Source organism: Mirounga leonina, unplaced genomic scaffold (genome assembly GCF_011800145.1).
Source record: "Mirounga leonina isolate KUSES-001 unplaced genomic scaffold, KU_Mleo_1.0 Mir_376, whole genome shotgun sequence".
In the NCBI taxonomy this organism is placed as follows: Eukaryota; Metazoa; Chordata; class Mammalia; order Carnivora; family Phocidae; genus Mirounga; species Mirounga leonina.
The window spans coordinates 4,821,344-4,833,096 of NW_023270718.1; the positions used below are offsets into that span (position 1 = coordinate 4,821,344).

At 45.5% G+C, this 11,753-nt stretch overlaps 1 protein-coding gene across 3 annotated transcripts in view; it reads left to right on the top strand.

The window, feature by feature from the left end:
- The window catches only part of TRPM4 (transient receptor potential cation channel subfamily M member 4), a 37,076-nt gene extending 28,264 nt beyond the window's left edge, over nt 1-8,812 (top strand). For all 3 annotated transcript variants that reach the window (XM_034986962.1, XM_034986963.1, XM_034986964.1), the window contains 8 exons: nt 2,043-2,175; nt 2,364-2,538; nt 2,871-3,048; nt 7,093-7,286; nt 7,550-7,682; nt 7,921-7,993; nt 8,091-8,196; nt 8,443-8,812. In XM_034986962.1, the coding sequence (XP_034842853.1) occupies nt 2,043-2,175; nt 2,364-2,538; nt 2,871-3,048; nt 7,093-7,286; nt 7,550-7,682; nt 7,921-7,993; nt 8,091-8,196; nt 8,443-8,447 (997 nt within the window). In that variant the 3' untranslated portion in view covers nt 8,448-8,812. The remainder of the gene's footprint in view (nt 1-2,042; nt 2,176-2,363; nt 2,539-2,870; nt 3,049-7,092; nt 7,287-7,549; nt 7,683-7,920; nt 7,994-8,090; nt 8,197-8,442) is intronic.
- Nucleotides 8,813-11,753: the final 2,941 nt, after the last annotated feature.

Consider the following 11,753-nt stretch of genomic DNA (forward strand, 5'->3'; position numbering starts at 1 on the left):
TTTTAAGTCATCTCTACTCCCAGTGAGGGGCTCGAACTCACAACTCTGAGATCAAGAATCCCATGCCCTGCCCAAGAGCCAGCGGCCCCTACAGATTCACATTTTACCAGGGAAGCTTGAATGTCCTGTCACTTTTTTAGTCCATAAAAACCTAACTGTTTCTGCTTAGTTCTTAGCATAAACAAAACCAGATCATCAGGAATTCACCTCAAATATTTTCTGTTGCCAAGACTGGGCTGTGTCATGTTAGTTCATTTCTTCTGTGGCTTCCAGATCATACTTCGTGGTGCCGAGAGAGAGAGCGCAAAGGGCACGTCAAAACATCCTTGGAAACATGGATGTTTTGGGTCTTGGCATGTCATGTCTTTAATTAAAATTTTGTAGCTCTCAATTTAACCTTTAGATTTTTTTTTCTTTTTTCCATTCTGATGGGTAAAAATGACTTCTTGTCTTAAAATTTATGCATCCCTGACTACTAGTTAGCTTGGGCATCTGTTCATAGCAAATGGCCACTTGTCCTTCTGTCAATGTCTTTTCATAGCCTTGCCGCCGCCGTTTTAGAAAATACATATTCATTTATGTTTATTGATCTCTTGTATATGCATACGGGTAGGTGCTCTCCTAACCCTTGGTGTTTTTTGTTTTTGCAAGATTTTATTTTTAAGTAATGTCTACACCCAACATGGGTGAATACTTGAACTCACAACCCTGAGATCAAAAGTGGAACACTGCCTGTGCCAGCCCAGGTGCCCTAAATCTTGGTGATTTTGTTCTAAATACCTTCTGTCTGCAGCTTCTTTTCATGTTTGTATATTATCTTAAACATTCTTTTATTCTTTAAGTTTGTATCTGAAACAACCCGAGACTTATAAAAAAGTATGGCAAAAACAGTACAAAGAATTCCTCTACATCTTTCACCCAGATCCCCAGATGTCAACATCTTCCATTATCAAAACCAGGAGATCTTACATTTTACCAACTGTCCCATGGATGTCCTTTTTCTGTCCCGGGAGCCAATCCAGTTCTTCAATCCTTCTTTGGCTTTTATGATCTTAACACTTTCGAACAGTCCAGTCCAGTTATTTTGTAGGATCTGCCTCCATTTGAGTTTGTCTCAGTTCTCTTGTGATCAAATTTAGGTCATGCATTTTTGGCAGATATTTTTGCCTTTCTCTGTTGATCATATTTATGTTATCTTTTGATGCATGGAAGTTTTATACTTCAGAGTAGTCACATTCATCAGTCTTTTCCTGTATTGTGATTTTATATATATATTACTTGTGTAGAAGGCTTTTTTTGTTTTGTTTTGTGACATCTCATCCTATCAAGCTCATGAAATTCTTCTGTATTTTCAGATTTTAATGTTTTGCCTTTTACTCTAGGTTTTTTTTTTAAAAGTACTTTTTAATTTTATTTTTGAGAGAGTTGGGGGGGCCGAGGGAGAGGGAGAAAGAGAAGCTTAAGCAGGTGCCACACTCGGCGGAGGCGGAGGCAGGGTTTGACCTCAGGACCCTGAGATCATGGCTTAACCTACTGAGCCACGCAGGCGCCCCTTGCCTCCTACTCTAGGTTTTTAATCCATTCAGAGTTCAAGTACATGATGATGCAAATAGGGATATAATTTTTAAATTTTCCCCATAGGGATTGCCCATGTTACTGGCCATTTGACCTTCCTCTGTGAATTGTGTGTTCTCTTTATCCACTCTCCTTTAGGTCGTTTGTCTTCTGCTTACTCGTTTGCTGGAACTCTCTATATTTTGCCTTTTATAGGCTGGACAAATATTCTGGCAGTTTTTCCAACTTGTTACAGGGGCCTCCCGAATTTTAGCCAGGGCTCTGATTTATGCAGCCATTTTTCAGCGGGTGCCAGCGCCCTGCGCGGCTCATCTTGGCGCTGTGAAATCTGGGTAAACCCGGGTGAATCGGAGGGTCCCGGCTGCGACCCCTCCAGGGTCACCCCGAAGCCTGGTGTTGGGAAGACCCGGGTTTTCCTTTGCACCCCGTGACCCGAGTGACCCCCGCCGCGTCTCCCCGCATCCCAGATTGCTCCCCGGACTGTATGACCTGGGCCGCACTCTCCTCTGCCTCGACTTCATGGTCTTCACGCTACGATTGCTGCACATCTTCACGGTCAACAAAGAGCTGGGACCCAAAATCGTCATCGTGAACAAGATGGTGAGGGAGGCGGGGCCGGGTGGGCGGGTCCAGAGGAAGGGGCGGGGCGGTGTGGGCACGCGTGCGCAGAGCAGGGCGGGGGGCGGGGTCTGGGCGGGGCCAAACAGTAAAATCTGAAAATACAGGGGCCCCTTCGGTGGGCGGGGTCGGGGCGGGGCCAGACTTGGTCTTCTCTTCCTACCTCGCAGATGAAGGACGTGTTCTTCTTCCTCTTCTTTCTTGGTGTGTGGCTGGTTGCCTACGGGGTGGCCACGGAGGGGCTCCTTAGGCCCCGGGATCGTGACCTCCCGAGTATCCTGCGCCGTGTCTTCTACCGGCCCTACCTGCAGATCTTTGGGCAGATCCCCCAGGAGGACATGGACGGTATGGAGGGATGAGAGGGCCTGACGCCCTCCCTCCGAGTCCCCCCTCCCAGTGCTCCCCGTCCCTGGGTCTCTATACCCCTCTCCTTAAGTCTCTGCGTCTCTCTCTCCAGGTCTCTGAGTAGCCCCTACCCTCCTTCATCCCTGTGGGACTCTGCCCGCCTCTCTCTCCGTATTTCTGTTCCCTCCCTCTGGGTCTCTGCCCCCTCCTCTTTCTCTCTCTGGGATTCTGTCTCCGTCTCTCTGGGTCTCTCTCCCCCACGCCCCTCCGAATTTCTGTTTTTCTCTGGTCTCTGTCTCCCTGGCCCCATCTCTGAGTGTCTCCCTTTACAGTGGCCCTCATGGAGCAAGTCAACTGCTCTTCAGAGCAGGGCTTCTGGGCTCGCCCGCCGGGGGCGCAGGCAGGCTCCTGTGTCTCGCTTTATGCCAACTGGCTGGTGGTTCTCCTTCTCATCATTTTCCTGCTCGTGGCCAACATCCTGCTGCTCAATTTGCTCATCGCCATGTTCAGGTGAGGCCTGACTGCTCTCTGATCTGACCTCACCCAGCTTGACCCTGACCCCAGCATGATTCTTGACACCATCCTAAATCAATTCTCTCTTTAGTCCCAGAATTCAGACTCTGCTCCTGACCTGGACTTTGGACTCTGATCCTCTCGCTGGGCCCAGACTGAATATTAAAAAAAAAAAAAAAAATTTATTGTGGCAAAATACATATAACTTGCCAATTTTAAGTGTACAAATTCAATGGCATTAATTAAATTCATAGTGTTTTACAACCATTACCACTATTTCCGAAAAATTTTATCACTCCAAACACAAAAAGTGTGTACCCACTGAGCAAGCAATAACTTCCCATTCCCCACTACCTCCCTAGCCCCTGGTAACCTGGGATCTGCTTTCTGTCTTTAGGAATTTGCTTATTCTAGAGGTTTCGTACACATGGATTTATAAAATATTCATCATTTTCTGCCTGGCTTATTTCACTTAGCATAATGTTTTCAGTGTTTATCCATGTTGTAGCACGGATCAGTACTTTTTTTATGGCTGAATAATATTCCGTTGATCAGTCTATCACATTTTGTTATCCATTCATCTGTTCATGGAAACTCGGTTGTTTCCATCCCTTGGCTATTGTGGATAATGCTGCAATGAACATTAGTGTTCATGTACCTGTTTGAGTCTCTGCTTTTATTTCTTTTGGATATATTTCTAAATAGAATGCTGGGTATGCTGTGGTAATTCTGTTTAGCTTTTTCAAACTGTTTTCTGCAGGAGTGGCACCATCTTCTGTTCTCATTAGCGATGTATGCGAGTTCCGATTTCTCCACAGCCTTGCCTAGAGTTGTTATGTTCCTTTTCAAAAAATTACAGCCACCCTAGTTAGTGGGTATGAACTGGTATTTGATTGTGGTTTTGATTTGCATTTCCTAATGACTAAAGATGTTGAGCATCTTTCCATGTGCTTATTGGCCATTTGTACATCTTCTTTGGAAAATGTTTATTCAGGTCTTTTGCCTGTTTTTAAATTTGGTGGTTTGTCTTTTTGTTGTTGAGTTATAGCAGTTCATTGTATATTATGGATGTTAAACTCCTATCAGGTATATGATTTGCAAATATTTTCTCCCATTCTGCTGGTTGCCTTTTCCTGTTCTTGATAATCCCCTTTGATGCACAAAAGTTTAAAATTTTGTTATTTGTACACTGGTGTCATAATTAAGGACCAGTCACCAAGTCTAAGTTAATAAAGTTTCATTCCTATGTTTTATGGTTTTAGCTCTTATATTCAGGTTGTTGGTCTGTTTTTACTTAATTTTTGTATATAGTGTGAGGTAGGGGTCCAACTTTGTTCTTCTTGCATGCAGAAATCCAGTTGTTCCAGGTCTCTGTGTTTAAGAGACTATTTTTCCCCACATTGAATGGACTTGTCACTCTTGTTAAAAATCAGTTGGCCATTGTATTAGTTTCCTGGGGCTTCCCTAACAAAGTACCAAAAAGTGGATGGTTTTAAATAACAAACTTTTCCATCGCAGTTCTGGATGCCCTAAGTCCAAAATCAAAGTATGGATAGGATTGGTTCTTCTAAAGGCTGTGAAGGAGACTCTGTTCCCTGCCTCTCTCCTACCTTCTGGTGGATTGCTGGCAATCTTTGGCTTGTAGATGTATCATTGTAATCTCTACCTTCATCTTCATATGGTATTCTCCCTGTGTGCATATCTGTGTCCAAATTTCCCCTTTTCATAAGGACACCAGCCTTGTTAGACTTGGGGCCAACCCTAACAACTTCATTTTAACTTGATTACTTTTGTAAAGACCCTACTTCCAAATAAGTCAAATTCTGAGGTACTAGAGATTAGGATTTCAACATATCTTGTTTGGTGGAAAGGGGACACAATTCAACCCATAATACTCATAGATGTATGGGTTTATTTCTGGACTCTCATTTCTGTTCCATTGGTCGATATGTCAGTCGTTTGCCAGTACCACACTATTTTGATTTTGGAGCAAATTTTCGAATTAGGAAGTCTGAGTCCTCCAACTTTGTTCTTTTTCAAGATTTCTTTAGCTATTCAGGCTCTCTTGCAATTCCATATAAATTTGAGGATTGGCTTTTATTTTTCTGCAAAAAAGGCTGTCACAATTTTGGTGTTTTTTTGTTTTTTTTGTTTTTTTTAAAGCTTTTATTTATTTATTTGACAGAGAAAGAGAGAGCACAAGTAGGCAGAGTGGCAGGCAGAGGGGGAGGGAGAAGCAGGCTCTCCACTGAGCAGGGAGCCAGACGTGGGGCTCGATCCCAGGACCCCAGGATCATGACCTGAGCCGTAGGCAGCCGCGTAACCAACTGAGCCACCCAGGCGTGCCAAGGCTGTCACAATTTTGATAAGAATTGCACTGAATCTGTAGATTGCTTTGGGTAGTATTCTGATGTTAACAGTATTATATCTTTGTACTCATGAACACAGGTTGTCTTTCCACTTATTTAGGTGCTCTTTTAAATTTCTTTCAGTATTGTTTTGTAATTTTTAGTGTAAAAGTCTTTCATCTTGGTTAAATTTATTCCTCGGTGCTTTGTTTTTTAAGATTCTATTGTAAATAGAACTGCTTTCTTAATTTCCTTTTTGGATTGTTTCTTTTGATTCTCTGAGATTTTTGAAATAGGATCATGTCATTTGTGAATAGAAAGTTTGTCTTCCTTTCCAATTTGGATGCCTTTTATTTCTTGTTCTTGTTTAATTGCTCTGACTATAACTTTCAGTACGATGATGAATAGCTGTGGTGAGAGTGGGCATCCTTGTCTTGTTTCTTATTTTAGCGGAAAGCTTTCAGTCTTTCTTCATTGAGTATGTTAGCCGTAGGTTTTTCATAAGTACCCTATATCCATGTTGAGGAATGTTCCTCTTAATACTATTTTTCTGAGTTAAAAATTTTTTTTTACTACGAAAGGGTGTTGGACTTTGTCAAATGCCTTTTCTGTGTCTGTCACTTGAGGTGATCATGTGGTTTTTTTCTCTTTGTTCTATTAATGTGGTGTATTATATTGACTTTTGCATGTTGAATCACCGTTGCATTACTGGGATAAATCCCACTTGGTCATGGTGTATAATCCTTTTAATATGCAGCTGAATTAGGTTTGTTAGTATTTTGTTGAGGATATTTGCATGTGTATTCATAAAAAATATTGGTAATTTTGTTTCCTTGTGATATCTTTGTTTTTTTTTAAGATTTTATTTATTTATTTGACAGAGAGACACAGCGAGAGAGGGAACACAAGCAGGGGGAGTGGGAGAAGTAGAAGCAGGCTTCCCGCTGGGCAGGGAGCCCGATGCGGGGCTCTATCCCAGGACCCTGGGATCATGACCTGAGCTGAAGGCAGATGCTTAACGACTGAGCCACTCAGGTGCCCCTCCTTGTGATATCTTTATCTGGGTTGGTAATGCTGCTGGCCTCATAGAATGAGTCAGGAACTGTTCTCTTCAATTTTTTTGGAGAATTTGAGAAGGATTTTTTTTTTTTTTTTAATGTTTCATAGAATTCACCAGCAAAAACATCTGGGCCTGGGATTTTTGTTGTTGTTGGGACATTTTTATGAGTGATTTAATCTCTTTATTTGTTATAGGTCTTTGAGAGATTTTCTTTTTCTTCTTGAGTCAGTTAGGTAATTTTTACGTTTCTAGGAATTTGTCCACTTATTTCATTTAGGTTATCTAATTTGTTGGCATACAATTGTGATAGTGTTCTCTTATAATCCTTTTTATTTCTGTAAAGTTGGTAGTAATGTCTCCATTTTCATTTCTGATTTTAGCTATTTGTGTTCAGCTGACTTTTGAACCTGTCTATAACCTCTATCTTAATTCCTGACACCATCCCCAACTTGACCTCTGACATCTGACTCTTTGCCCTCCTAACCCAGCTTCTAAGTGCATCCTGTAATACCTCTGACCTCATTGATTCTGACATCTGCCTGCTGCCTTGGACTTCAGATATATTGTCTAATATCTAACCTTGATCTGCCCTCTTTGACCTCTGGTGACCCTTGACCTCTCTCGTCCCCACAGCCACACCTTCAGCAAAGTACAGGGAAACAGCGACCTCTATTGGAAGGCTCAGCGCTACTGCCTCATCCGGGAATTTCACTCTCGGCCCGCGCTGGCTCCGCCCCTTATCGTCATCTCACACGTGCGCCTCCTCATCCGGCAACTACACAGGCGCCGGTTCCGCTTGCCGCCCTCCCCGGTCTTCGAACATTTTCGTGAGAACGGGGTTTGATACAAAAGGGAAAAGCACCGGGGTCAGGACGTGGAGAGAAAGAAGAGCACGGACACGCTGGGGGAAGATGTCCGGGAGCACCAGTGGGCAGGGATTAGGCGGTCCGGGGGCCGGTGTGAAATATTGGGGCGAGGCCTAGAGCTGCACGGGGCGTGGTCTGCGAGGGCTCGCGCTGGAGGCCTTGGGCGGGGAGGCTGGGTCTGGAGGGGGCAGGCCCTTTGACTGCGTCCTAACACCGCGCCCCAGGGGTCTACCTCTCGAAGGAAGCAGAGCGGAGGCTGCTGACATGGGAGTCGGTGCAGAAGGAGAATTTCCTGATGGCGCGCGCGCGTGACAAGCGGGAGAGCGACTCCGAGCGTCTGAAGCGCATGTCGCAAAAGTGAGGGCAGGTCCTGGCTGGGGGCGGGGCTTCCGGCCTCGGGGGCGGGTCCCGGGACTTGGGTGGGAGGAGCCCCGGACTGGGGCTGGGGAGGCGCGGGGCTCCAGGTGGAGCCTGAGTGGGGCGGGGCCCCGGCGTGTTGGGGAGGAAGGCGGGCCCCTGGGGGCGGGGCTTCTGAGGTGGGCGGGGCTGGCGGGGCGGGGAGTGGGCCTGATGCCCTCGTTGCCGTGGGTTGCAGGGTGGACGCAGCGTTGAAGCAGTTGAGACAGATCCGCGAGTATGAGCAGCATCTGAAAGGGCTGGAGCAGGAAGTGAGGACTCCGGGACCAGGCTGGGGGAGTGTGGCTGGGGCGGGGGTGGTGGTGTGAGGGTCTGGTCTCCTGCCCTTCTGTCCCTCCTGCTCCCCAGGTCCAGCGTTGTAGCCGTGTCCTGGGCTGGGTGGCCGACTCCCTGAGCCGCTCTGCGTTGCTGCCCCCAGGGGGGCCACCGCCTCCAACCCTGTCTGGGCCTAAAGGTCAGTGTTGTGGGGTCCACCTGTGTCTTTCCCTGGCCTCTGTCGTCACCACCCGACGTTCTGGGGCTTTTGTTCCTCTATCTCTGAGTGTTTTTCTCCCGCTCGCCGCCCTTCCATTGTCCCTGGGGCACACTCTCCGTCTCCTTTGGGCTTTTCGTCCTTTCTCCTTATGTTTGCCAGTCTTCCATTTTTTTCTGTCTTCCTCTCCATCCCCACCACGTGTTCTCTCTCCTCTCTTCACCCCAGACTGAGCCCTGCTGGCAGACTTCAAGGAGTAGCCCCCATGGGGAGTTTTTGCTCCCAAGGTCCTACTGGTGCTTGACCCTTGCACCTCCTGGCCTTGTTTTCCACGCGGGCCCCGTGCTCATGGAGGACCACCTGGGCTGCTGTCAGGACCACCTCAGGGAGTGTCATCCATGCGAACCACCGCAGGCCCAGCTCCTCCTACAACCAGTCTCGCTCCGGGAAGATCAGCCTCTGGAGCCCAGGCATTGCTCTTCTGAAGGCCCTGCCACAGCCTGCTGGGCGGGAGAGGGCTGCAGGGTCTTTGGGATACCGGGATCACAGATCCCATTTGCAGCTCCCCACACTGGGGAAATAAAGCCATTTGAGAGGAGTGGAGTCCGATGCTTGATTCTTGGGGAAATGGTGAGCATCCAGATCCTTTTGAGATGGGGGCTGGGGCTGGGTTTGAGGTCATTGGTCAGTCTGTTGCCGTATTTTAGATAATCTCCAGGTCTGTTCCCCACTCCCAGGCCCACTCTGCCTGTCTGACTGAGGCCCAGCACCTTTTGTCTGCACTATTTTGATGGTTCTCACTTCAGTGGGACAGAAATCCCAACCGTCTGCACCTGCGTAGTTTCTACTTTCCAGTGGAAAAAGAACTCAGTGATAATAAGCAAATTATTTCCTGGAGTGGGGGTGGGTGGGAGCTATGTACATCTGCTTTGGCAAGAGGGGAACAGATGATGCAAATTTGAGTAGATAACTGCAGAAATGTCTTTAAAGAGTCTAATTAGTGGGAAATTGCAGGCCACACGCACATGGAATTGAGGCAAATATGCATCATTATACATGCAGTTTAACTAAACAACCCATAACAAAGTAAACTGGTAATGACAAGACTGAACTGACAGCAGTTATTAGTTAAATAGCAAGAAACCACCAACAACCATCACATCCCCAAATCACAACCAAAACATCCTTCCTCCAAATTGGAGGAATTCCAACTATCTGCCACTTTGGGTACAGAGTAGCTTTAAATATTGCCAAGTGTTGTGTGGCAACCAGATTTCTCTGGAAGATGTTGAAGTAATTCTCACTAACCCAAGTCATAATAATAATGTAAATGACGATGGTGGCAATATTAATAACAATACTGTTAGACATTTAAAAAATTTCTAACTGCTTACTGCTAGTTTACGGAAATATTGCTGATTTCTTTTGTTTATTGACATGTTCTAAGATTTTGCTAAACTCACTTTATTAGTTCTAGTATAATTTTTGCAGTCTTTGGGATTTTCTCTGTATACAGTCATGCTGTCTGTAAGTAGAGGCAATTTTATTTCATTGTTCCAATTTGTATTTTTTTTTTATCATGGTAAAATATACAGAATACAAAATTTACCATTTTAATCTGTTGGAAGCATGCAACTCAGTAGCATTTAGTACTTCCACAGAGTTGCTCAGTGATTACCATCTATCTCGTTCCAGAAGTGCTCATCACTCCAAACAGGAACCTTGTACCCACTAAGAACTCACTGCTCATTCTTCTCTCCCTCCAGCCCTGGCCACCACCATTCTGCTCTCTAGCTCTCTGGATTTGCCTGTTCTGGATATTTCATACAAATCGAATCATCACACATATGGTCCCTTGTGTTTGACTTCTTTCACTTAGCACAATGTTTTCAAGGTTTATCCATGTTGTATGAGAACTTCATTCCTGCCTACGGTTAATAATATCCATAGTATGTATATATCACTTTTATTTTATCCATTCATCTGTTGATGGACGTTTGGGTGGCTTCTACTTTCTGGCAATTGCAAATAATGCTGCTGTGAACATTCAAGTACAAGTTTTTGCTTGAACACTGTTTTCAGTTATTTTGCGTATAGACCTAGAGTGGAATTTGATATTTCTATTATTAACTTTTTGAGGAACTGCCAAGCTGATTTTCACAGTGGGTGCAACATTTCCTGTTCCCACCACTGATACAGGAGTTTCCGGTTTCTTCAGATCCACACCAACACTTGTTACTTTTCGTTCTCTTTGGTTATCAATATCCTGGTGGGTGTGAAGTGGTGTGTCATTGTGGGTTTGATTTACATTTCCCTAATGACTGAAGACATTGAGCTTCTTTTCATGTGCTTGTCGGCCATTTGTACATCTTTGGAAGGAATGATGTGTTAGTAATGACCTCCACCCAATCACAGTTAGCGAGGGATGGGTGGGGCTTGAATGAAGACAAAAATGAAGGCCCTGCCACCCAAGTCATCAATTGAGGACTACCTGGGCTCAAATAGACATTTCATAGTTTAGGAAAGACACACAGTTGGTCCTGAAGCCTCTAACTATAAAGGAGGTCAACAAGGATCAGCCTTCATGGCTCTTGTATGTCTCACAGGTGGAAAATTTTGCTGAAGATGATGCTTCATGACCTAAGCATGTTAGACTCCTTGGTCCATGTTCCCCAAGAAGGAACATGGACCTGACTTCAACTGATAAAGCACACAGTGGGGGAAAGGAAGCCAAAGTGACCCTGTTGGGTAGGGGCCTTTGGGTCAATTCAATGTGCCATTTTGGCTTCTATTAAATGTATAATTGATGTGTCGTGTGTCCATACCGTGAATGTCCTCTAAGTGTCGGGATTCTCCCATCCAGAGACTGGAGCATGTGTAGTCCTCTCCAGGATACTGTACAGAAACAACAGAATCCCAAAAGGAGAGAGGGAAGTCACAGTGTTCCTGACTTCATGGCTGCGGCGGGACCCAGGGAGGCCCTTTCCCAGTACAACAGCGCCACCTGCTGACACAACCACCGTAAACACACATTTATGAAAAGGCAGCTATTAATTTGCTATTCAGCTCTCCTTGAAAGAGGAGGCCCCACCCATGGAGGCCTCCCGACTCTCTGGCCTTACATCTTCATTCTGGGGTCAGTCAACTTGAACTTGACAACCAGTAAGGTCTGAAATGGTTAAATGTAAGTGGTATATTCAAGAGCACAGCTGCCCTGGTCCTCATGTTAATCTGTTTTGGAATGGGCAAGTGGCAGGAACCCAGCACAAGGAACTATCCCCCACTCCACTGCCTAAAGCAAAACCACGGGCTCCATGGGGCTTTCAATGTACAAAGGTTCCCCTGAACAACGGGGCCTGGTTCATTGCTGGTTGGGCAAAGTTAAAGGCTACTACCCCAAAGCCAACCCTGGAAGGCAGACTGAAGTTTATAGTCAAGGTTTCGGATGGGACTTTCTACTTTCCCTACTCTCCACCAGCATCTGGTATTATTGATTGTTGGAACAGTTTCCTCAAAAATCCACCCAGATTAGATTTCTA